Raw genomic sequence first — 22,663 nt, 5'->3', positions numbered from 1 at the left:
CCAAACGTAGAGTCCGGTATGCTCATCACCATCAACACCTAGATGATTCCACATGGAAATATGGCTATCCACCTGTTCATACATTCTACTGTCCACGCAGTCAGATGTTTAAGCAGGCAGGGAATATTCAGTCTACCGAAAGACAATCTTGCTCGCTTTCACCTCGTTTCCCCCAGCTGGCACCCCCTCTCTGCCAAGGATTAAGCCTTGGCTCGTGGTATGAGGAGAGACTCCCTTGTCTCGGCGTATCCACCATGCCTTATGCTAGCAGATAGGCCAACTTGCCTTACTATACAGGCTTCTTCAGAGGGGGAAAGAAGACGAGACAAACTTGAGACAGTTTGAAGTTTTGTTGAAAGCTGTCGATTATGCTCTCTGTCATTACTATTAACTAAGTGTATAGTCTATTATATCCGGCTAACAGGAATCCATGCCATTAGATCGTAACGGCGACCTCAATATCCAACTTGGGCTGCATAGCCTTGACTCCAGCCTGCATCGCCTTGAACCGACTCCAATCATAGCTATCCTGCGCCAACGCCCAAGCGAAAACACCACCCAGTCCCTTGGGCACCACAATGTCCTTGAACTTGCGGGCAGCAAACTCCGCCGTATCCCACGTCCAGAAGATTTCCTTCTCGGAGTCCCACCACCACTGTCCACCCAGCTCCTCGTCTGCGATACCGTTGGCGACGGCGTGCTCGAGAGCGCCGGCATAAGTTGATGTCTCAAAGGTGATGGCGCCGGAAAGACCGGTGTCGTTGCCTTCGGCGTCTTCGAGCACGGCGGTTGGGCAGCCGACCGGAGTCGTGCAGTTGACACCAGGAGCGGTGGTGAAATACTTTGCGTAAAACGCGAAGCCGAGGTTGATCTTGCTGGGGGAGAGGCCGCGCTCGATGTAAGTGGTGACGGAGGCGAGAGAGTTGGCGACACCAGAGTGGTGGGTGGTTGTGTTCATACGACGCATCATGAGATCGTAGGTCATGACCTAACAGTTGTTGTCAGTCTGATTCAAAGCTATAACCAAGAGATAGAGATACTCACGTTGACAAAGTCGACAATGTGGTTGATCTTGGCCACATTCTCGGGCGTGTAACCAATCATGTCCTCGACTCGGCCCGGAGCAGCAATAGACAGCTCAATATCTGCCCCAACTGCACTCTTAATCTCTTGTAAGAAGAGCGGGAAAGCATCAATCTCCCAGACCTTTTCCGAGTTGGGAGTCTGGATGTAGTCCTGGCCGTTTCCACCCGGGAACTCCCAGTCAATGTCTGTTGAATCTGTGTCAGCGGTCATATGAGATAATCATAGGCTACATCTACTCACCAACACAGTCGTAGCCCAGTCTCTTGACCGTAGCAGCGACATTCTTTGCATATGTTCGGCGTGTCTGCTTCGTCTTGGCACCAGCACTGAAGCCAGCCGTGTCTCCCCATCCGCCAATAGCCATGCAAATCTTGGTGCCCTCATCAAAGAGAGCACGGATTTGGTCCAATGGCATGAATGGCTCATACTGCTCGCCATCAGTGAACAAGGTTGTTCCGGCAAAAGCTGTGGTGACGTGGGTGACACCCGCAGTCACAGAGCGATCGGGCAAGTTTTGCGTGTCCCATCTGGAAATTTATTAATACGAGAACAATCACGGGATTATCATCAAGGAAGCAATACTTACTGATCGAAGTACATGAGGTAACGAGGTTTCGCCATTGCGCCAGTGACGGCGACGGCTGCAGCCGCAAGAGTAGAGGTACGCATATTGAATCAAGTTGAGCCTGATGAGAGGAAACTAAATTAAGCTGTAGCAACTTGAGTGACGAATTTCTGGAAAGACGGAGAACCAAAAGCTTTTTAAACGAATCACTTCAGAGAATGTCGATCGATCCCAGAATAAAGTAAGGCCGCCATAAACTTACACAACAACGCAAACTTTACCCTCAGGGGTCTTTGTTTCACCGACCCAAAAGACAAAAAAGACAAATGCAAAAATGCTAGCACCATGGCAAAACTATCGAGTAGCGCCATAATACGGGATAAGCCGACCCTTGCTAGACTTTGCTTTGAACCCTGTATCGTTGCAACGTCGTAATTTCACTCGGCGACTCGGTAATATGCTTTTGTCTTTTTTCACGATCTGTCGATTGCCGTTGCTTGGCTTGGTGTTGCTCTCCACATCATCGATGGACGGCCCGGCGTTTGCTGTTTGGGTCTCGGAATTCATGGAATGATTTCTCTTTCGATGTGTAATAATGTAATGGTCTTTGTATGTGTACTCATTTGCTTCAAACTGAAACAATTACGGACGTGGAATGTCTTGTACAACAAGTAAACAAACAAGGCGTGTGTAACCGAAAGACTGATACTCGGTAACCGTTAGAAATCTACACCTACCGAGCATCCGTGATTATCTCAGCTTTCACCGAGATCCGCCCGATTTGTACCGAGAGAACAATATCCATGTTGTTGTTGTCAATATTGCTTGTATGGGATTTGCGGAGTTTCGTTAATAACGAGTCAGGAGAATCATCTCATGGATAAGCTTACCGTTTAAATTGACCCAGGTCCCCGATGCCTGTCCCGACGGTTCCACATCCAGCCGGGATCGTCGCAACACCAGATGGGACAAATTAACTGGGATAATGAGCTAAGCAACCTCTAATTGAAGTTAAGTCTCTACGGAATTCATTATCAATATCTTGGTTCCTGGTTATACAATCCATGAAGGGCTCCAGGCAACGTCAGATTTTGCGGGCTGTCTGATGCGCCCATTCTTTAAAAGTTGCAACTTCCAGACAAGTCATTTCGTTAACCCCTTTTCACCCACATTAGCCCCATGGAGGCGACAACTACAACTTGCTAGGCAACTTCTCTAGACCCGGCATGTCTCCTGAGATGACATGATGCATTACCGGAGAGCCGGCAGTCGAGATCGGAATTTGATTCCGCTGTCGTCATGATTCTGGACAACGTCAACGTCAGCCTCGCAGCGGTATACAAGTCAGCTCATAATGCCGAGTTTGGCTAGTTAAAATGGATATAGAGCAGCTCAAGTTATCATTGAGAAACGGCATTGGCCAGAGTGGTCGCCGAATGGTACCATGCCAATAAGAAACAAGCGAAACTACACCACAACTCGATTGCCATCTATATACCCCAGTCTAGTCCTCTTCCCTCACACATGTACATAAAATAAACTTCCCATCCTGGCATATTCAAAACTCTTTCTCTCAGTTGGCCTCTACAGCCACAGCCGGACCCTCGCCCGTTCCAAAATCCGTCCAGTTCTGCACCGCGCCCTCCACAGCCGGCACCCAACTAGGCCTGTTCCTCGTAAAGATTTCCACCTCGGGCACAAACGTCTTGAGAATCTCCTCATCATCCACGCACCCAATCTTGACCGCCATCTTGCCCGGGAACCCGCTCGACGTCCTGTACAGCAAGCTCCCGCATTCTCCGCAACAGTGGTTCGTCATGAAATTCCCGCTGTCGACGACGAATCCCCACGTCTTGAGCTCGCCTTTGACGACTTTTAGGGAGTCCGTGGATGTGATGAAGTTGAGTGAGAAGGGGGAGGCTCCGGTGAGTTTGCCTTCGTTGGCGCAGTGGCATTTGAACTTTAGTTCTTGAGTGCCTTCGTAGGTGATGACGTTTGCGCCACAGAGACAGGAAGACTGAGTCATGTTGAACAAGGTTGTGATAGAGCTGTCTTTAAGGTTGGTAAGAAGTTGATTAGACGTTGATTTAAAGAGGTTGTAATGATGCGGTTGAACTCGTAGTTGCTTCTTCTGGCTATTGTAAACTAATCATGGCAGAGTCGACTTCTCTTATACAAAATCCCAAAAGCAAGAGTTTCTCTTGGTCTTCACAATAATGTTTTTTTACACGATGCTGACATTTTGAGTGACAAGAGGTCGATTGCCTGATTTGGCAAAACCACTCTAAATAGGTAAATATTTCCCGATGAAGAAATCGGTTCTTGCTAGCTGCGACGGCTCAACTGCCACTGAAACTCCATTATGAGTGACAATGGATCAAGTAATTATCAGACGATATCATGTAAAGCGTCAATTATAAATCCGATTGTTAATTTGACCGAGGTATCTTTCATCTTGTGTGCCGTGGAAGATGAACGAGACGTTTTGTAAGCAAGTCATTAGAAAGCTCAACAAACAACAGTATTGGAGCGGTCCTTTTACGGAGCCTCCAACAAACTATAATCTTCGATAAACAAGACACTGCCACATAAGATTCACAGCAATTGTACCAATGATTAACATGAACCTTCATTTCAACGTACCGATATATATATTCCCCCTTTAACACTCAAAATTTCCCCAAGGGTAATCCACGTCCCTGTCATGCGCTCCCCTTCTTAATAACATTAAACAGCTCTTCACCCTTCAATTGTCGAACAAGATTATCCTGCAAAATCTTATACGCCCGCATAAACGTCTGCGTCGTAACAGAGCTAATATGCGGCGTAATAAAAACATTCGGCAATCCCCAAAGCTCACTCTCCGTAGGCAAAGGCTCCGGATCCGTAACATCCAAAGCCGCACCCAAAAGACCTCCACCAGCAGCTCCCTTCTTCAGCGACGCAATCAACGCCTCTTGATAAACAACCGGGCCACGCGCAACATTGACCAAGAGAGCAGGACTGTTAGCATTCAGGATAGAAAGCTCCTCTTCGCCAATCAAGTGCTTCGTAGCCGGCGTCAACGGGAGGGCGAGAACCAAAATATCCAAGTTCTGAGAGAGAAACTTGTGAAGGTCCTCTCGGGACTGGCCGTGGAAGTAAGCGCTTGGAATCGTGCCGTCTGGATCGCCGGAGCCAGCTTGATACCAGTTTCGGTCTTTGCGATCCTCGGCTGTAAGACGCGGACGAGAGTTGTGGACGACGACGTCCATGCCAAAAGCCTGTGCCAAGCGCGCCACTTGATATCAACACTGTTAGTACAGAATGACTCTACATGGAGTTTTCTGTATCGTGAAGGAAATAAAAGGTCAATACGCACCTTGTCGGCCAATGGATCCATATCCAACAATACCCATCTTCTTCCCATCCAACGTAAACGGCGGCGGCGCCGAGCTACCCCAAGTTCTCTTATTCTGCAAGTCCTTATACTGAAACAGCTGGCGAGTCAATCCGAGGATAGATCCCATGGCCCATTCTGCAAGAGCAATGCTAGGCCCGCCCGTCGAAGTCGTAATGGTAATCTTTGGATCCTTGAATACCGCCTTGTGAGAGACGTGATCAGTTCCAGCAACACTGAAATGGATGTAGCGCAATTTAGGAGCATCAGCAGGGTCAGGTACAACACCAAAAGTCATCAAGTGTGTTGCTTCACGCAAGATTTCTATAAGTGACAGCGTTATTAGTGAGAATCTTGTCTTTATTTCATAGTGTGTATCTTGTCACGCACCTGGTGGGATGTACATGTCTTGCTTGACAAAGGCCTCAGCCGGCTTAACTTCATGACGCAAAAACGTAACCTTCAAGTCCGGAAACGCTCCCTGAAAGGCCTTCAGGAGAGGTTCCGGCTTAGGGAAAGGAAGTGTCACTAACAAGTGGCCCGCCATGTCTGTTTCAATACAGCCAAAGTATGTGTCTACTATACAGAAACGTATCTAAGTCTACACAACATTCTACACTCTGGGGATATGGACAAACCACTCATGTTTATACCCAAGCTTCTCCTCACACACAAACAAGGCAAATGACAGTTACCCAATCCATCCCGCCCATTTGTAAGCACGCTGGTAACGGTTAGCGGCAAAAGGCCACTTCTCAACGACTTTTCTCACCAATTGCTGCAAAACTGGTGGAAACGTGTTGAGTAATCAGGCGTTTGTTATGGGCAAAAAAGTCCGTTGTAAGTTGTTGGAAATACACGTTGATTAGAAGCCGAGATACCCGCGGAAATATAAAAAGCACTTAGCAAGATCCGTCGGAATCGCTCTTGTTTTTTTATCCTCGGAATAGTGATCCGAGGAGGTTACAGGACTGCTCAGTTTTTCAGGGTGGTTGCCTAAATTGTTCACAGCATGTTCACGGCATGTTCACGGCATGTTCACGTTGGTTATTCGATATTCCAGCAACTTCATACTCTGATAGAGATGGCATTGAGCCTGATACGAGTGTATTCGAGTTACTTACCCTTTTAGTCATTCAATATCCGCTCCTATTGTTACGTTTCTCTTATACCAGTACCTTTTACTATACCATTAGAGCGTCCCACGCCGTCGGTCATAGATCAAGTTCCGTAAAGCCAACTCACCTCTTCTGCGGTATCACACTAACATAAGAGGATATCGGCTGGTTTAAGAGCCAATAACATCTTTCACTGCATAGAAGAGCACGCAATTCACTGAGCCGCTTATCCTCGGAATCTTATGCTAGTAGCTTATAAGAATGCTCAACTCGTCACAAAGGCTGCCTAACAGCCGCCGATTGCGACGGCGTGCTTTGTAAACCTTCCTACAGATTATAAACCTTTCAGATGACGAATGTAGGCAGTATTGACTTGCGCAAGGCAATGTGTATCTACACTATCCACTGTCAAACTACCTATGTAGATAACAAGTACAACATTCAGTGTGTCAATTTGAGGTAACATAAGCAACAACGAAAGTAAACACGGGTCCATCTCACATCAACATTTCTCTTTACATGTTCAATCCATTCATACCTCTTGCAAGATTCTCAATATCAACCGCATGCCTCGTCCCCTCTACAGCTTGGTGATTCTGGCCCCCAATCCTGGCACCACACTCAGGGCATCTGGCCTCTTGCATGGGCATTCCGCACTCCCCAATAGTAAACGGATGGTTGTTCTCACAGACATACCAGTGCCCAGTGCCCCGGAACTCATTCGACATTGCGTTGTACACAGCTCGCACTTCCTCCGCCGTGACCGGGCGGTAGATGCCGTCGCAAATCATCTCCTCAACACTATCAATCTCATCTCTGAACATGGCCGTGGATGGATACTCTTCCAACAAGGCGCGAGCTTTCTGAATGTGATTCAAAGCCTCTTCTTTCAGACTGTCCTCGTTTTGCACTGTCATGAGATCTCTACCAACTGGCCACATGGTACACTCGTCAAACGATAGACACAGCCCACAGAGTTGCGCGGCAAATATATGCCCCTGAACCTCTTCTCTGGCATACTTGAGTGAACAAGATTGCACAATGAGGTTAGAACAATCAGTCCAATGAAGCGACAAATCCAATTTGACTTCTGTATCAACTCGGGTCAGACCCCCCTCTTTGGCCCAACGATGAAAGTCGAATAAGATGATGATATCGCATTTAAGTAGCAGCGCATCTGCAAGAAGCGACCCCTTGACTTGGATGACCGATTCATCGTATCGAAACTCTCGAGTCGCCATGTTTTGGCGATTGGCGAATTGCACAAAGTCTGCCACTCGCTTGAACGGCTGCTCTTCTCCCCTGACACTGTTGGCGTGTGTTTTAATCTCCCTCCAGAGTTTGATAATGGAGTCGTACCGCCCTTTTCCCACAGTCTTTTGCAGTTCCCGGAGCTGTTTTAGTCTCGGAGCGGAGCTAATCAGTTGAACACCTCTTGCCACCGAGGAGGCTGCATTGGCCTGAAGCACCTTTCCAGGGCTCGCTTGCGCCAAGATTTCCTGCTCTTCGAGCAAGCGAGTCGCCAAGGAGAGGTATTGTGAATGTGCCCACGCTATAAACTTCTTCGTCGACTCGTCGAGGATGGCTCGCCTCACAATGCGGCCGTATCTGGCAATGTTCCGGAGAGAGCCCCGGCAGGTTGCACATACCGGAATGCCCGATTCGTCCAGCGAGAAGGGTTCAGAGGTCTTGCCGAGCCGCACTGGATGACCATCTTCATTCAGTTCGTAGTATGCTCCCATTCCCATCTGACCATCCATAGACGAGGTAGTCAGGAAATGTCCGCAATCTGGGAAAATGCAAGGCTCTTCATCCAAATCGATCTCGTGATATTCTTTCATCTCAAGGAAATCGACGCATGCGGACTTTACAGCCTCACCCGCACACTGCTGGCAGAATGCTTTGTCAGGGCATACTTCTCCACAGAGTGAAGGACCTACACAACCATTAGCTTTGAGTCGTATAACAGAAGAATTTTCACGATGAGACTTACACTGATGGCCACATTCCAGCATTTCCTCGCACCGCTTAGAGCATGGAACCCAGTCGCATGGTGCAGCACATGGCATCGTACACTTCGTATGAGGGCAGCTCGAGTGGCATGTGTTTGCCGCACAAGGAGCACACGGCTCGTGGCATGCCTTGTTGCATTTTGAATGTCCACAACGTACTTCACATGGTTCCTTGCAAGGCGGACACCCAGCATCGCCATGGCAAGTCTCAGAGCAGCTGTGTCGGCATGTCGTATAGCTTCGACCACACTTCTGGCTACAGATGCCGTGATTCTGCCTCTTGATCTTGCCGTCCTCCCGCTCGTTACATCTAAAACAGGGACTCTTGCAGGTATGGCCGCACTCGCGGTTGTGCCCGCACGGGACATTGCACCGATGACTGGCAGAGGTCACATCATAAAAACATTGGACTTCGACATCGTGATTGCACCCTGGAACTTTCCGTCTAACGAGGACCTTGCAGCGAACAGAGGCGGGGTTTTGAGTCTCCCAGCACGTTGCCGAAGAAAGCCTGTGGCCACATGGGAGTACGAGATCGATATTGTTTATCTGAACAGAGCACTTGAGTGGACATACGTCACCACATCGCCGAGGACAGGCATGATCGCAGCCTTTTTGAGGCCGAGGACAAGGTTCTTGGCAAAAGACTACATTGTGCAGAATGTCCGAATGACACCTTCCAGTGCAAGAATGGCCACAGTGAAGTCTCTTGTCGCAAGGTAGATTGCATCCGCTTTCAGGAGAAAACAGCATGAAATGGTCTGGCTGGGAGACGCGGATTGGCGTGTCGGGATGTCGGTCGCACTGAAGCTCCAAACTTGTGCCCAAGCAGCCCCCCGTGGTGAGCATGTCAATGACTTTCTGCCACATTGGAACATTATAGTAAGTGTCAGAGTTTCCAATAATGTACATGCCATGTTTTGCACGCGACAGCAGAACATTAATGCGGTTGGAAGTGCTGAGAAATCCACACTTCCTTTGCAAATTACTCCGCACAAGAGAGATGATGATGACCTTTGCTTCCTCGCCTTGGAAGTTGTCAACGGTCGCAGCCCTGACGCTCTTGAGAAGAGTTGTTTTGCTAGACTGTTTTGCCTTTACAGTGAGCGGAGCTGCTGGGCCTTTGCTTTCGAATTCTTCCAGTTCCGCAAGGTCGCGGTCGTTGAGGCAAATCTCAAACATGTGTTCCATTCGGCGCCGTAGCTTATGTAGCTGGCCCAGATACGGCGTAATAACCGCAATGTCATCTGGGGAATACTCTCCTTGCTTAACGAGGTGAGAGATGAGAGACACGGTCATCTCAACTTCAAAATCGTTGGAGTGGGAGGTATTCAGGGGGTCGTGACTGGCCGCACCGGCTTCCAGGTGGTCATGGTGAAGCCAAAAAAGACGCTCTCTCATACCAGCCACCTTTGGATAGATCATAACGTTCTCTGCATCTTGCAAGGATGGGTATAAAGTTGATCGTACAAGTTCAGATATGGACGGGTGCATCCTTCTCTGGGTGTCCAATGTGCTAAAGGGAAGGCGTAGGTCCATCAGGTGCGGCGGTTCAACCAATCTCTCAAACAAAGACGTGTCTAGAGAGTATTGTTTGCCCCGAGGATTTGTGCTCTGGAGTTCATAGTTTTGAATCTGCGGACGTAATTGGAGATGATCACCAATCAATATAGCGTGCTCGATCGAAGGCAGCAGAGCGGTCAAAATGTGCGCCTCCAACACCTCTCCAGCTTCTTCGCAAAGCATGACCTTGCATCGTAGTTTCCGGAGGAGAGCCAGGTTTTTGGCTAGCCCTGTTGTTGTAACTCCAATGATATTCGCCTGGTTGAGGCAGCGCAGATCCACATCGCTGCGCACCCGATTACGCCGTTCTATCAACTCGGAGTGCTCTTTCTGAAGTCTCGTGATTGTGTGAATGATTGGGGCCATGATGCTGTTGAGCCAGTATCTATGAAGAACCTGACGCTCGGCATTGTTCATAGCAGAAAGTCCGGTTTCTTTTAGAATCTCAACATCTCGGCAATGGAAGCTGTCGCGCGGGCCACCTGTGAGCCAGCGTCTCAAGACCTCACGAGGTGCTCTGGTAACCTGTTCCCATCCGTCTTCACTTTCACCAAACAGCGTCCGGTAGTGCCTAGGAAAGGTTTGTGCCAGAAACGCCCTGATAGATTGTGGTGAATCTGATGCTGCCAGTCCACGGAGCGAATCTCTCATACTTTCCTCAATATCCCCCAAACTTTGTTGTATTTCCCAAAGGGAAGATTTTTCTGATCGCGTGCGGTCGCTGTTTTGGGCCACCATTCGCAGGTTGAGGGCCTGTAGTCTCTCTGACTTTGATCGAGATCCGATGCGAATAACTTTGTCAATTCCATCATCAAGAAGGTGCTCGAGAAGCTGATCTAAAGCGTGATTCGTATAACAGACACACAATATTGGTCCAATACTGGTCTTTCCCTTGTTTGCCAGCAAGACTTTGATAATCTTTTCTCCGCTGTAGCTCTTGCCAGTACCAGGAGGGCCTTGAATGAGTGACAGTTCCCGTGACAGGGTATTCAGGAGGGCAGCGGACTGCGTAAGGTCCAGAGCCGTTCGTGATTCAACGAGTTTTGGACTCGGGCGCTGTTGAGGGGAAACGAGAAACTCAAAGTTGTCATGCGTAATACATTTGATGTCGAATGTGAAGCCGGCCTTTCTCGCGTATAAAGGTGGCTGCAGATTAGCCTCTGTATCAGTAACGTTGTCTGGCGCCAAGAGGTCAACGAAAGGCATCTTTGGTTGCTGGGACATTTGCTTAAGAGCATCAAGCGTATGCTTGAATGATGCCAGAAGGATGCCAGGAAACTCGACAAGATATCGATGGCGAGATGGCCCCGTGCTCTTGGACCAATGAAGAACGCGCGTAACATCGTCTTCGTTTGCCTCTACAAGCTGCAAGTTGACGTGCAAGTACATGTCATTATCCGAAAGAGTCAAGGGTTCAGCCTTTTCTTGGGGCTCTTCACCATCTGATGGCTTCTTCTCGAAGCGGTGTTTTTTGTCATCTTTGTTCCTCATGGTGGACTCAGACACGGTGCAGAACATGATGGAGTCGGTTTTGTCCATGATGCACACTAGTGCGCCGGCCTGGAGGCGTTTCGATCTCTCCCACCAATCCCTTCTTTGTCCTGAGCTCAGTTTCAAAACGGAAGAAGGCTGATCACATTGAACAATCAAGTCTAGACCGGCGTTTGCGTCGAATTGCATGTCGACGAGGGCGGCAGAGTCATATGTATATGTACGCAAGTTATTGGAGTTGGTCTGGTAACCGATACCACCAGTGATACCACGTATGCGCCCAAAGGCCTCGCGAACCGCGTCTCGTAGCTGCCCGACGGTATCTTCTCGTATCAGGCGAAATTCCCTGTCTAGACGCCCACGGATGCCAGGGATGTGCCACTGAGAAGAGTCATTTACCGGTAGATATTCCTCTCTTGGTGACATGATCTCCTCGTACGTCGGCAAAATCTTGATGTTGACTATGCTTGCATGGTCGTTGTTGTGTCTAGGTCCTCCGGGAGATAGGCGGCCAGGAAGATCTCTTGTTAGAATGAAAGTTTCTTGAGCCAGAGTAGCTTGGACTCGCGGCTCTAGGCTTGCCAGCTGATCCCCAACTTGAACACGCTGACCAATGTAATCAAGGTACCTTTTGGCTTGAAGACGAGGAAGCATCTCTTCTGGTTCTGCTGGTTTGTCCAAGAGGCTAGCCAAGCTAGTGGCGTATGTTGAGAAAGCTTCGTTGATGATATTAGTGGTGTTGCAGTCCAACATCTTGGCCAACACCGCGAGAGACAACTCGACTGCCTCTATGAGAGAAATTTGCGTGGTGGAGGATGGCCACTTTTGAAACAGTGTGCTGACGTAGTTGAAGAGCTTGTTCATCCTCACACCTCCCACTCCCACGAGGTAGTTGAATATGGATGCCACTTCTTGCTCCAGGACAGCGGAATCAACAACGCGAGGGTGAGTCACAAGCTGAAACAGTGGCTTAATCTCTGTCTCCCAGAGACGAACGCCTGTGGTAGAGATGTTGTCCATGGGAATATGCCGGTCTATGACATCTTTGATGAAGGATAGGCCAGCTTCGGTGACGACGAGCCTGATTGTCTCCTGGGCGCCGCCGACATCGCCATCCATGAGTTCGACAGCCAGGTTAAAGAACTGGCCGACTATAGTGTGCGATGGTCGAGCAGTTCCATCACCGTATCGGAGCAAGGCCTTCCATTTCAACAATTTCCCCTCTGGTGGGCGATAATTCCTGCTGGTAGAGGGACGCGAGGCTGTACTTGGGCGCCTCCTATCTGCTGGCTGGCCCGCCTGTGTGCCACTACTCACCTCATGGGAGAATTTGCACCGAGCCCCAAATTTGCAGCCGTTGTTCCGCAAGAAATGAAAGCATGGTTTGAGGGAGCCTTCGGTTGGTGTGCTAGGAGGGGTGGGATAGTTGGATCTGGAGGGTCGGAGGATGTCAGCACAAGAAGCAATATATTTGGCCACTACCAAGTACTGACTGATTCCTTCGCATTTCTTGTTTTGGGAGGATTTAGAGCCTCACGGCTGGCGAATCAAACGTGATGATGCTTCGGTTATCTTGGAGTTGCAGGAAGGAGGAGGGGAGGTGCATAGGAAAATCGAGGCTGGGAGGAGAAAATCCTGAAGAGTGAGTGAGTGACTGAGGGCGGGAACAAGGAAGGGCGGAAAGGGAGAAAAAGATGGAAGAGGAGAGAAAAATTCCAAGCTACCTAGCTAGTTAGAGGACATCTGGTGGAAGCAGTGTGGCAGTTGGCAGCCTGTTGCCTACATATGCGCAGCTACGGGAGGCCTACAAGGCCTATCATTCGATGCCGCATGCATTTGTGACGGCCTCCCGCATCTGCCCAAAACCTGGAGTGTAGCTCATCTGCCAACCAGAAGAAGATGCTTCGTTGTTTGCTGCATTTATGCCTAAGAAATCGTTGGGAAAGGATTTGCAAGTGAATGCTTCGTGCACAGGGGAGAGGGGAAAGCTGGTGAAGGCCTCCCGCAGGGCAGCATCCAGTCTGTCCGTGGTACCCGACATCAGTCTCGTTTAATTCTCAAAAGACTTTCTTTCTGCATTAATCGAGGATTTTGGAATAACATATATATAACCAGCCTAGAATTTGGAATAAGAAGAAGAAAAGCTGCTCAGAGAATCGAATTTCACTCGCAGAAACGAGAGGTACATTCTAAGGGGTGAAGCTAAATTCCCTCCCTGTGCATCACTGTGAATAGCCTCTCTAAATTAGAACTGCCTATATAATGCAATATGCCAAACATTGTATAGGAACCTACTGGAAGGAGGAAGACGTTATATACGCACTCGGACACGATGGAGATGCTTTAAGCCGAGGCCTAGCCTTGTCTTACCTAACTGCCATCTCTGGGTTATATACATATAACCACGCCGATAAAATATGCAACTTATTGCTTAACTTGTAAGCATCTAACGCAAAGGAGAGAGATGTATGCAAAAGCGAGAGCATGGAGGTGCCTACTAGATAGATAAGTGTGCATCAAGCCGGCAGTGCGATATCAGGGTTACACTTGGGCATGAGAGGTTGATGAGATGCCGAGTTTTGTCCTCTGCTCTCGATGTCAGGCGTAAGTACCTGATGTTGCATTTGATGGATATGGCGTATTCCATGTAGATAAGCAGGTAGTAAAGCTGTATCTGATAAATCAGCGCGTTGAGCATTATCCCACCGGACAACTATGAAGTTCATGTACATGGTCTTGAGACTCAAGTGCTCTCAGAGTGTGATACCATCGCTACCATTTTCTTCTATACCCTCGCTCTAGGTAGTATCTATCTTCTTCTACTGCCTCTATAGGGTATGTAATATTTGATCGATATGACATGCAGCTGCCTTGTAAATCCTGCCCACCCTATTAACCTGAGATGCGATATGCTGGATATTCGTTCCCTAGGTAATTAATTAGTAGCTTAATAGCAGCCTTCTTTTGTTGTTTCTGGCGCCATCCCTTGCGTTTATTGATGTAATTGTGGCCGCACTGTTTCGGCTTATACCGGGGATCCCGCTCCGTCCACGGCAACACCAACTAATTTGCTCTCAGCAAGATGAAAGACAAAAAAGAACAAGGAAAATAGTCCTCCCATCGGGCTTTGTCAGCGCTGTTCGCAATAAGGTTAGCTGACACCCTTAGCCCATCACCAAAGCCCGTCCTCGGGAGGTGTGGAGTTGGTTGGCTGTGTATCCGTAAGGTGCCTGTAATACCCATCCCATCTGAAGATAAGAAGAGGCTTGTGGTGTGATTTGAGTTGAGTTGGGTCCCCGGTCACAAGACCATGCCTGCCTGTCAGGGCAAGGTCCGTACCCTCTTACTATCGTCGCCCGTGTCTATGCTCTGCGCTTCGCCCCTTGGGGATGTTGTGAAAAGCAGGCAGATGATGATCGCCGCACTGATGGATGACTGAGCTGAGCCGAACTGAGCCCGTGCCAGCATGTTCAGGTTCAATGGCCTGGGCTTGGCGGGGACGGCAGCCGGCTCACGGCAGGGCTCTAATTAACCAGTCTCCAATCCCATGCCGTCTTTCTTCTCTCGCCTCCAGCTTTTCTTTTCCTTGTTAAGTCCGAACATGAGCACCCGAGAGAGAGGCGTTGCCGATAGGCCCCCTGGCATGGCACAGAGTTTGACGGACTCCTTCGTATACGGTACGTACAGGTTGATGTGCGCTTGCTGTGGGAGCATCAAGGTTTGAAACCCTCGTGTTCCATGTCGCCTTCACGTGAACAATGTGTCAGAATCAGTAGCCATCTTATCACGAGACGTCATAGAGTGAAAATCTATTTGCATCAATCCATTTTATCAACAAAGAAAATAAACATTTGAACAAGACGCTGCAAACCCGGCGCTCGTGCCTTTTTTTTCTGCTTGGGTGCTTCAGCTTCAGGGGCCAATGCAGGCAAGCCACCCGTATCCGGCTTAGATCCGTGCTGACCACTAAAACGCTGCCGGCCAATGACAGGCCAGAAGTTCCTCTTTTTCCGACCCCGCAGGTCCCATACAGGCTAGCCCCATTCGATCCGAAACCTAGAGTGTCACCGAATTGCCGTCTGGTTCATCGTGCAAGTTTTTTTTGGCGCCCGGATTCTGTTGCTAGCGCTGCATGAGCGCTACAGCTCAGTGGGCGCTCAGTGAACCGGGACTTGATTCCAGCCCGCTTCTGCTTCTGCTGTGCTTCTGCTGCCCACTGCTTCTACCGCACTGGCCCTGGCCTCCACTGGCCTGACCTGAACTGACCTGAACTGACCTCAGCCATTTGGAATCTCGCGATCCGGCTTTCCTGCTTCCACCACGCCTGGCTTGATGCCAATTGAGCATTCGCCTTGTATTGCCGTCATCGCCCTCTTCAGCCGTCGTTGATGCCGCTCGAAAAAGTCACGACGCCGCATCCTCGCTCGACACGCCCCGGACACTAACACCAACCTCCCACCGACGGACAAAGAAATCGATCAATCTGCCCTCGCCTTTGCATTCCGATCGCCGTCTCGTCGTGTCTTGGTCTTCGTTCCCCGGCCGGCCGAGTTAAATTCCCACGCGGTCAATCGGGGGACGACGCCGACAGGTGCCGTCTGCGGCCTCTCAGGGCCGCTTCGTCTTGAGATCCTCCTGGCCTCTTCCTGCTCTGGCAGTCGCTCCAGCGCTCTTCGCCAGACGCCAATCTCGCCGCTGTCGCCATGGATCCCTTCAACAGAAAGTCCGCAGAGATCTCCCAGAAGTCGCTCCAGGAACGGTCGCGGAGGCAGTCAGAGGACAGCGAGGGCCAAGATTCATATGAACTGGCTGTAGCCACCGTGTCTGACGGCTTCCGACCAACAGATCTAACGCCAACCGACACTTCATCTTCATCTTCGACCCCCAACAACCCCGAGGTCGCCTCTCCCGATTCTTCGCAGGCTCGATTGCTGTCTCTCAACCCATCCAACCAGCAACAGTCGAGTTCTGCCACCTCCAAACCCCCACCATCCGCGCCTGCCCGTCCATCAAGCGCATACAAACCACCACGACCTCACGATTCTCTTACGCTTCACAACGATGGCTCGAATTCTGCCCAGACCGGTCCGTCATTAGCATCATCCACAGGACTGCCTCAGCTGCGGCCTCAGAGCCCTTATCGAGGTCCCACCAGCGCTTCGCATCCGTATCAGATGTATCTGCAAAGAACACTGAGCAACGCCACGGCATCGACTGACCAACCTGCGAACCGTCGTTCATACGATGGACATCGCGGCCCCGCGCACCCATACGCTCTTTACCCGCAGAACATTGCCACCACTGGCGATGAGACTCCTCATCAGATCCCCCTCGGATTCGCGGCAGCTGGCGATGGATACCAAAGACAACTTGGACCGGATGGAGAAGAAGCAGGCGCTTTAGTTGGGCCGTTGGGACATACCGAAGAGCTACCTCCCTACACGAGATATCCTGATCAAGCTTTTGCCTCCAAGACTCCCGCTGTTGCGATACCGGAAGAAACCATGACCGGGACTTCGACTCCAGCTGGAACCGCCACTGGGGCCGGGAGAGCAACGAGGAATCCCGAGTTTTCCTCTACCGAAGAGGACCTTCAGCCCTCGCAATCTAGACCATCTAGTAACAGTCGGCACGACATCAACACGGCCGCTCAGAGCTCCGCAGAAAAGGCCAGGATGAACAAGTGGCAGCGCAGGGGAAAGAAGAAGCTTTGGGGCATTGTACCGTACTGGGCTATCTGCCTGCTTTTGATCGGCGTTGTTCTCATGGGCGTCATATTGGGCGCCGTTATTGGAACTGTTCTCTCACATCACAAATCGCGACCTAGGTATGTCTTTTCTTCCGTCAACCCCCGCTTCTTTGTCTCAATGTCATTAACTTGTCCAGTGGCGGCCCATCCGATGACAATTATCCGACTCCATCGCCGGCGCCTGATGTTATTCCTTTGAGCAGCGTCCCAATTGGTCTGCCTCGTCTGCCGCCTGGCAATTATGCGCTGCCACCCATTTTCCCCAGCGCAGCACCCAACGCGTGCCTCGCCGATCCCAGTCAGCTTTCTGCTTGGAGCTGCAACTTACCTTATAGCTATTACCAAATGAATATTGATGTATCTGACGACGCAGAAGATACGTCGTGTTACAACCTCACTCTCAAGGCCATCAACTCCCTGGATTCGCAGTTTCTCTGGGGAACACAGCCTCCACACATCTATGGCTCGCCCATGCAACTTGTCAACGACACTATGGAGCCTCGCCGTGGCCCGGCGTGGTGGCTCCAGGTGACATATGACAAGACCGTTGTAGTTCAAGAGGAAGCATTCTCTTCAAAATCCAAGCGCTGGGACAACCTGGGCCGGCCACTCGTCAATCACGACGTGATGCAGACCAGGGGCGCAAGCGTCGGAGCCAAGAACGGCGACAAGCCCTGGATATGCACATGGCCTGACACGAAGCTCGAGGTTTTCATCTATCCCACTCAAAATGCCAGCTCATCGCCTCACCCAACGTCGACGGTAGCTCCTGTCTCCAACCCATACCCTACGGACGGCTTTCACCCTTATCCGAAAACAGTCAAACTCACAGAGAACCGAGTGACTTCGTTGACCCCCAAGCCTTTCTGTCGGCAGGTTCTGATCTACAACGATGGGCGCAGCATGAAGAACTTGACCGATAGCTTCGGGAAACCCATCGTGATCGAGCTCGACGAAAACTTTGACAACGATGACCAGAAGAGTAGTTACGGACGAAAGCGCGATGAACGCCCGGTTCGTAGGAGCTGGACTGATCCTTGGGTTGCCAAACAGGTGTATAATCTGACGCCCTGTGGGTGCTTGCTGTGGTCTTCTCCTATTACGGGGTCCTCATAGACGCTGTTTAGCTCTTTGACCTTTTCTTTCCTTGTTCTCTCTATATCTCTCTCATATCATTGCCTGTGTGTCTACAGGTTCAAGGGGGGGTTTTCATATCATGTGCCGGCGTTTTGATATTTAGGCAGATGTGGCCTATTCTTTCTCACAAAAACGGAGGATGGGCTCTTCTGCATCTTGAGGCGTTACTTCTTTCTCATTTTCTTTTTTTCAAGTCGGCGTTGAGGAGGCAAGGGGGGGTTATTGGAGGGGATACGTTCATGTTTTTTTTGCTTCCTACGTTTCTTTTTTAATCATCTTCACGCGTAGCGACAGCGCGCAGGTTTTTTATGTGGCTGATTTTCTTTTTTTTGCATGTATATAGACTGTATACTCTTTATTCCCTTTCCCTCCTTTTTTTCTTCTGTTTTTCTTGTTTCTGAGGTGATTTTTTACCTCGTGCGTTGTTGTTTACAGTTGAGCCGAAGTGGCAGGAGTAAAATCATGAAATGGATGTATGCGGCTTGTCGATGGGCTTGCTGCGGTGAAATATACGACAAAAGAAAATGACTTTGTATATGTGGCATGTCAACGTTTTTACTGTGATGATGCGTAACTTGTTTCTTTTTTTCAGTATTTTGATGTTTACTGCAAGCTTGATGATGTATCTGATGAACTACCACCACCTTGTCTTACTGTTGTACATGTTCATCCCTATCAAGCAATATCTTTCCCATAGGCACCAAACATGATATCCGATACAAGAGACACACGTCGTGACAAATACAATCTAATACACAAATTAGATGAATCTCTAAATTCCACCAGTTGCTACCCCCTAAAACGCCCTGCTCCCAAATCCAAGCCCCCAAAAACACCAATTCAAAAAGTAGTCTGGCTCAAATATCCAACACACGACCTAAACAATCTCTCAGAATCCCCCGCAGACGACACAAGTCAAGTCGCGACGGGCTGGACCGCAGGAGTAGCAGGCGTCGACGTCGTCTCCCCCGTCGTCGACCGAATCTCGTCGCCCACAATATCTTTCCTGCCGTCGCGAAAGTCGCGCATCAGCGACAAAAAGATTGAGTTTTGCCACTTCTCGCCGCTCTCATGCTTGACGCAGTCGAGAAGCTTCTCGGCGGCCTCGGCGACGGCTGATTTCGGGAGCTGGGCGTCGACTTGTTCCTTTTCCAGTTCTGGCTCCAGCTGCTGCTCCTGCTCCATGACGGGTGCGAGTTCCGGCTCGGGTTCCTTTGAGTCTAGCGAGAGATTGCCGATTTCGGGCTCTTCGAGATGTGTCTGCTTTGAAGCTTCGACTGCAGCGGCGATGGCCTCGTTTTCCTCCAGTTCGCGGGCCATTTGCTCCATGGCGGCATCTACCTCAGTCATGTTTCCGCCTCCATGCGTCGACATCCAGCGCGACATCTCCTGGTCGAAATCCGGCTCCCTTGCTGTTGCGGCAGCAGGAGGACTGAACATGGACGAGCCACCAAACGCAGCAGCAAAGTTTGGCTGCGCAAAGCTAGGCTGATAGCTAGACTGATAGTTGGACTGAGCAGGCGAATGGCTCATCTGGCGAGCTGGTACCGCCATGTGAGTTGCTGAAGGCGCTCGCTGCTGCTGCGCCGTGAAGCGGTTAAAGTCGGTTGCCCAACTGCTCGCACTTGAAGCCTGCATCTGCATCGGCGCGGGACTAGAGAAGCTGGGATGAGCTGCTGCTGGCGCAACTTGCGCAAAGGGCAGCGAGGGCGTCAGTCTGGTGGCGGGATCGCTTTCAAAGCCGGGCAGGGCAGACGCGCTGCCCATGAATGCGCCGAAGCCATCTTGCTGGGCCTGAGCGGGATGCAGCGGTGAAGAACGGAAAGACTTTTGTCAAAGACGTTAGCAAGAGCTACATGACGATGTGGTTTTACTGTTTTACTTGGTGATGGCGTTTGGAAAGGGAGAGAGAAGGGGATGCTCACATTCTGGCCGAAAGCCCCTCGGCTCACATGTCTGTCTTGATGGTGGCTAGAATCGCGGGACTGGTGGTCGACGAGACGCTTGAAGGGCGTCGAGCCGCTGCAGGAAGCGTCTTCCATAGTTGTATATGAACTGATAGATGTATTCTTTTTTGTTTGTGTAAGGTATGTGAGTGAGTGAGTGAGTGAGATAAGTTGTGGTTTGCTTTGATGTATGAGATGAAGCTCTATGGCGTTGTCACGTATTAGTAGGCAGGCAAAAGCCAGTTGGAGGGGCCCCGGCTGACAGACAATAGCCTCGGCGAAACCGGGGGTGGCGGATCTATGGATGTACTTTTGAGGTGTACTCTTGTTTTCTCTCTGGAGTATTATTACTTGTAGATATCTTGGTGTTATAATGGAGACATAATTATCGATACAGATATACAAATTCAAGATTGAGATCAAATGGATAATCAAATATACTATGTTCTGCTGAATAGAAGAAACCGCTTCTTTGATGTATACTCAAACACATCGATAGACCGAGGTGCGACTGTGCTGCAGGTGGATCCGGGGCCAATACCGGCGAGCGCAGGTACCGATTGGTACGTACCGGTTGATGATGTCAGCTGGAGAGCAACCAAGGCAAAGCAGAGCATGTGATCTGCAAGATTACATAACACAAGTCCAATGTCTGCATCGATAGAGTAATGAGACTCGGATACAAGCATCCCTTCATATGCTGCAAACAGATGGGCATATTACGGAGTAGATGGCAGCAAAGCCAGCACATACAGTAACACATACACCATGAGGAGAAGCATCTTTGAATTGTCCCGAACATGTGTTGCACTGCAGATATTTGGAGTTACCATATATTCCGGCGGGGTTAATGAATTGATTAGTCGTGGACCATCAAAGTTGTGTGGTTGACTCCGGTTAAAGAGGGTTGTTTGGCTTGCTCAAGTGAAGCAATGATGAGCATATCTCCTCTGCTTCTCGAGTATATCTTGGAGAATCTCAAACGACATATGATAGTAACTCAAGAAGGACCTCACCTTTCCTATCTGTTGCTGCCATAAACTGGTGACCTTCTGTGCTGGGTGAGCCATTGATGGTGCTCCAACTCCTGTGTGCGCATGTAAGCTCCCACACACATGTGCGCATAATATTTTGCTGAGAGTGCGCGCATGCATCCCAACGGCCTCCCACACTGTACCAGTCTCACCCTTGCCTCGTGGAGCGGGGGCCGGGCCAACTAAAATAGACAGGGGTAAAGTACTAAGTAGTGCTCAATTCAGGAGATCAGGCAGCTCAATCAGACCGAAACAGCGCTACCAAGTTGGCGATACTTGTTGCGGCTGCTCAGGACTTGTTTATGCTGCAGGGAGGTGGGAGGAGATGAGATGGGATGAGTTGGTGTTGATGAGGGAGTTTCTTCTCTTCCGGTTGCGTGAGTGACATCCTTGTTTGCCGTGTCTTAAGGATGACTCGGTGTCTACATCATAGACTACCTGCTAGGTACCTCTGTTATGAAGATCAGAATGTAAGACAAAAAAGTGCCGACTTCCATGCCAACATCAATGTGTCTTTCATTACACAGAGAAATAGGCGGATGTCCGGGACAGCGCATGGCTCTCGCTCTTCCGTTTGCGCTAATCACCGGCTGGTTGGCTGCCGTATCCACACGGCCCAATTAAGCATCAATCATTGGAGAGAGGGGAGATTTCCATCTGTCTGCGTTCATGGTGTACAGTGACTTTGTATCTGCCGGAGCACGCGACAGTCCGATGGGCGGGATTGAACAAGTCGGGTTTCGTACTCGGTTCAGGCAAAGTACACTTGGCGTGTTTATAGGGAGATGCTGCCAAGCAGTCGAGACCATCTGAGCTATGTAGTGTAATGGAACTGATGGAATGGATCTTGGTTAAGCAGCTCAAAGGTCTGCTCTGCTTAGGTGGCAATAATTTGTATTTTAGCTCCTGCCTAAGAGTGAATAGCAGCGGCAGCAATAATACAGCCGTCTTAGTAGCTTGGCGAGCGGGAATATTGGATCAATTGTTTGGGGTCCGTTCTACTATTTCGCGCCTGAATACAGATGCGATGCTACAGTACAATACAAGAAAGCTTCCTGCCTTTATCCTGGCATCAGGAATGGTTGAATTTGTACTGTACATCAAGCTCAATGTTTGCCTCAATGTACCCATACTTGTTTGACAACGAATAGTCTCTGTCATTGATCTCAGCGCCCATCTCCCCAAGTCCCCTGAAGGGCTTCAATTGGGCTTCTAGGTTCCATTTTCCAGGGCCCGTCAGTGACCCCCTGCCGCTCTGGCTTCCCCGAGAGGCGCCTGGTGACCCTGAGGCTAACACCTGACACTCCACCCCCCCTTGCAGGTACTTGCACTTGCACTTGTACTTGTACTTGTACTTGGGCCACCGCATTGATTCTGCATTGCTAGCATTGACTTCGTTCCTCAATTGGCGGGTACGGATACGCGCTTCTCTCTCTTACTTCTCTTCTCCTCCCGCAAATCTGTTCCTCCATCTGGTCATCCGCCAGCATCTGGCCCAATTTTCATTCTAGCTGCATCGCAGAAGCGGAGAGAGTCGATGGCCAGGCCCCGGTCCAGCCAAAAGAAGTAGACCGGCAGCCAAC

General features: G+C 49.9%; 5 protein-coding genes across 5 annotated transcripts; 1 reads left to right on the top strand and 4 right to left on the bottom strand.

The window, feature by feature from the left end:
• Positions 1 to 355: 355 nt before the first annotated feature.
• Positions 356 to 1,880, bottom strand: V8C40DRAFT_154815 (glycoside hydrolase superfamily). Its single transcript, XM_083211357.1, has 4 exons — positions 1,673 to 1,880; positions 1,327 to 1,613; positions 1,045 to 1,271; positions 356 to 988 (listed from the first exon to the last, which is right to left on the bottom strand). Exons 1-4 carry the CDS (start codon positions 1,753 to 1,755, stop codon positions 437 to 439), a joined length of 1,149 nt encoding a protein of 382 aa, XP_083067095.1. The 5' UTR covers positions 1,756 to 1,880; the 3' UTR covers positions 356 to 436.
• A 1,344-nt stretch (positions 1,881 to 3,224) lies between these two features.
• Positions 3,225 to 5,577, bottom strand: V8C40DRAFT_278729 (uncharacterized protein; the record flags this gene model as incomplete). The annotated part of the gene is made up of 5 exons (XM_083221102.1): positions 3,225 to 3,699; positions 3,917 to 3,980; positions 4,512 to 4,931; positions 5,013 to 5,354; positions 5,421 to 5,577. The coding sequence occupies 5 exons, from the start codon at positions 5,575 to 5,577 to the stop codon at positions 3,225 to 3,227; spliced, it is 1,458 nt and encodes a 485-aa protein (XP_083067094.1).
• Positions 5,578 to 6,548: 971 nt separating this feature from the next.
• V8C40DRAFT_154767 (uncharacterized protein) lies at positions 6,549 to 12,875 on the bottom strand. The gene is made up of 3 exons (XM_083211356.1): positions 12,708 to 12,875; positions 8,142 to 12,646; positions 6,549 to 8,084 (listed from the first exon to the last, which is right to left on the bottom strand). Exons 1-3 carry the CDS (start codon positions 12,719 to 12,721, stop codon positions 6,664 to 6,666), a joined length of 5,940 nt encoding a protein of 1,979 aa, XP_083067093.1. The 5' UTR covers positions 12,722 to 12,875; the 3' UTR covers positions 6,549 to 6,663.
• Positions 12,876 to 15,293: 2,418 nt separating this feature from the next.
• V8C40DRAFT_259422 (uncharacterized protein) lies at positions 15,294 to 18,825 on the top strand. Its single transcript, XM_083218967.1, has 2 exons — positions 15,294 to 17,041; positions 17,101 to 18,825. The coding sequence occupies exons 1-2, from the start codon at positions 15,918 to 15,920 to the stop codon at positions 18,077 to 18,079; spliced, it is 2,103 nt and encodes a 700-aa protein (XP_083067092.1). The 5' UTR covers positions 15,294 to 15,917; the 3' UTR covers positions 18,080 to 18,825.
• On the bottom strand, positions 18,653 to 20,264 carry V8C40DRAFT_259420 (uncharacterized protein). The gene is made up of 2 exons (XM_083218966.1): positions 20,026 to 20,264; positions 18,653 to 19,927 (listed from the first exon to the last, which is right to left on the bottom strand). The coding sequence occupies exons 1-2, from the start codon at positions 20,140 to 20,142 to the stop codon at positions 19,016 to 19,018; spliced, it is 1,029 nt and encodes a 342-aa protein (XP_083067091.1). The 5' UTR covers positions 20,143 to 20,264; the 3' UTR covers positions 18,653 to 19,015.
• Between the last annotated feature and the right edge of the window lie 2,399 nt (positions 20,265 to 22,663).

This window comes from Trichoderma camerunense (assembly GCF_050948025.1).
Source record: "Trichoderma camerunense strain CBS 138272 chromosome Unknown V8C40scaffold_35, whole genome shotgun sequence".
Lineage (NCBI taxonomy): Eukaryota > Fungi > Ascomycota > Sordariomycetes > Hypocreales > Hypocreaceae > Trichoderma > Trichoderma camerunense.
The sequence above is the reverse complement of the archived record's forward strand: the minus strand, read 5'-3'. Positions and strand labels throughout refer to the sequence as shown.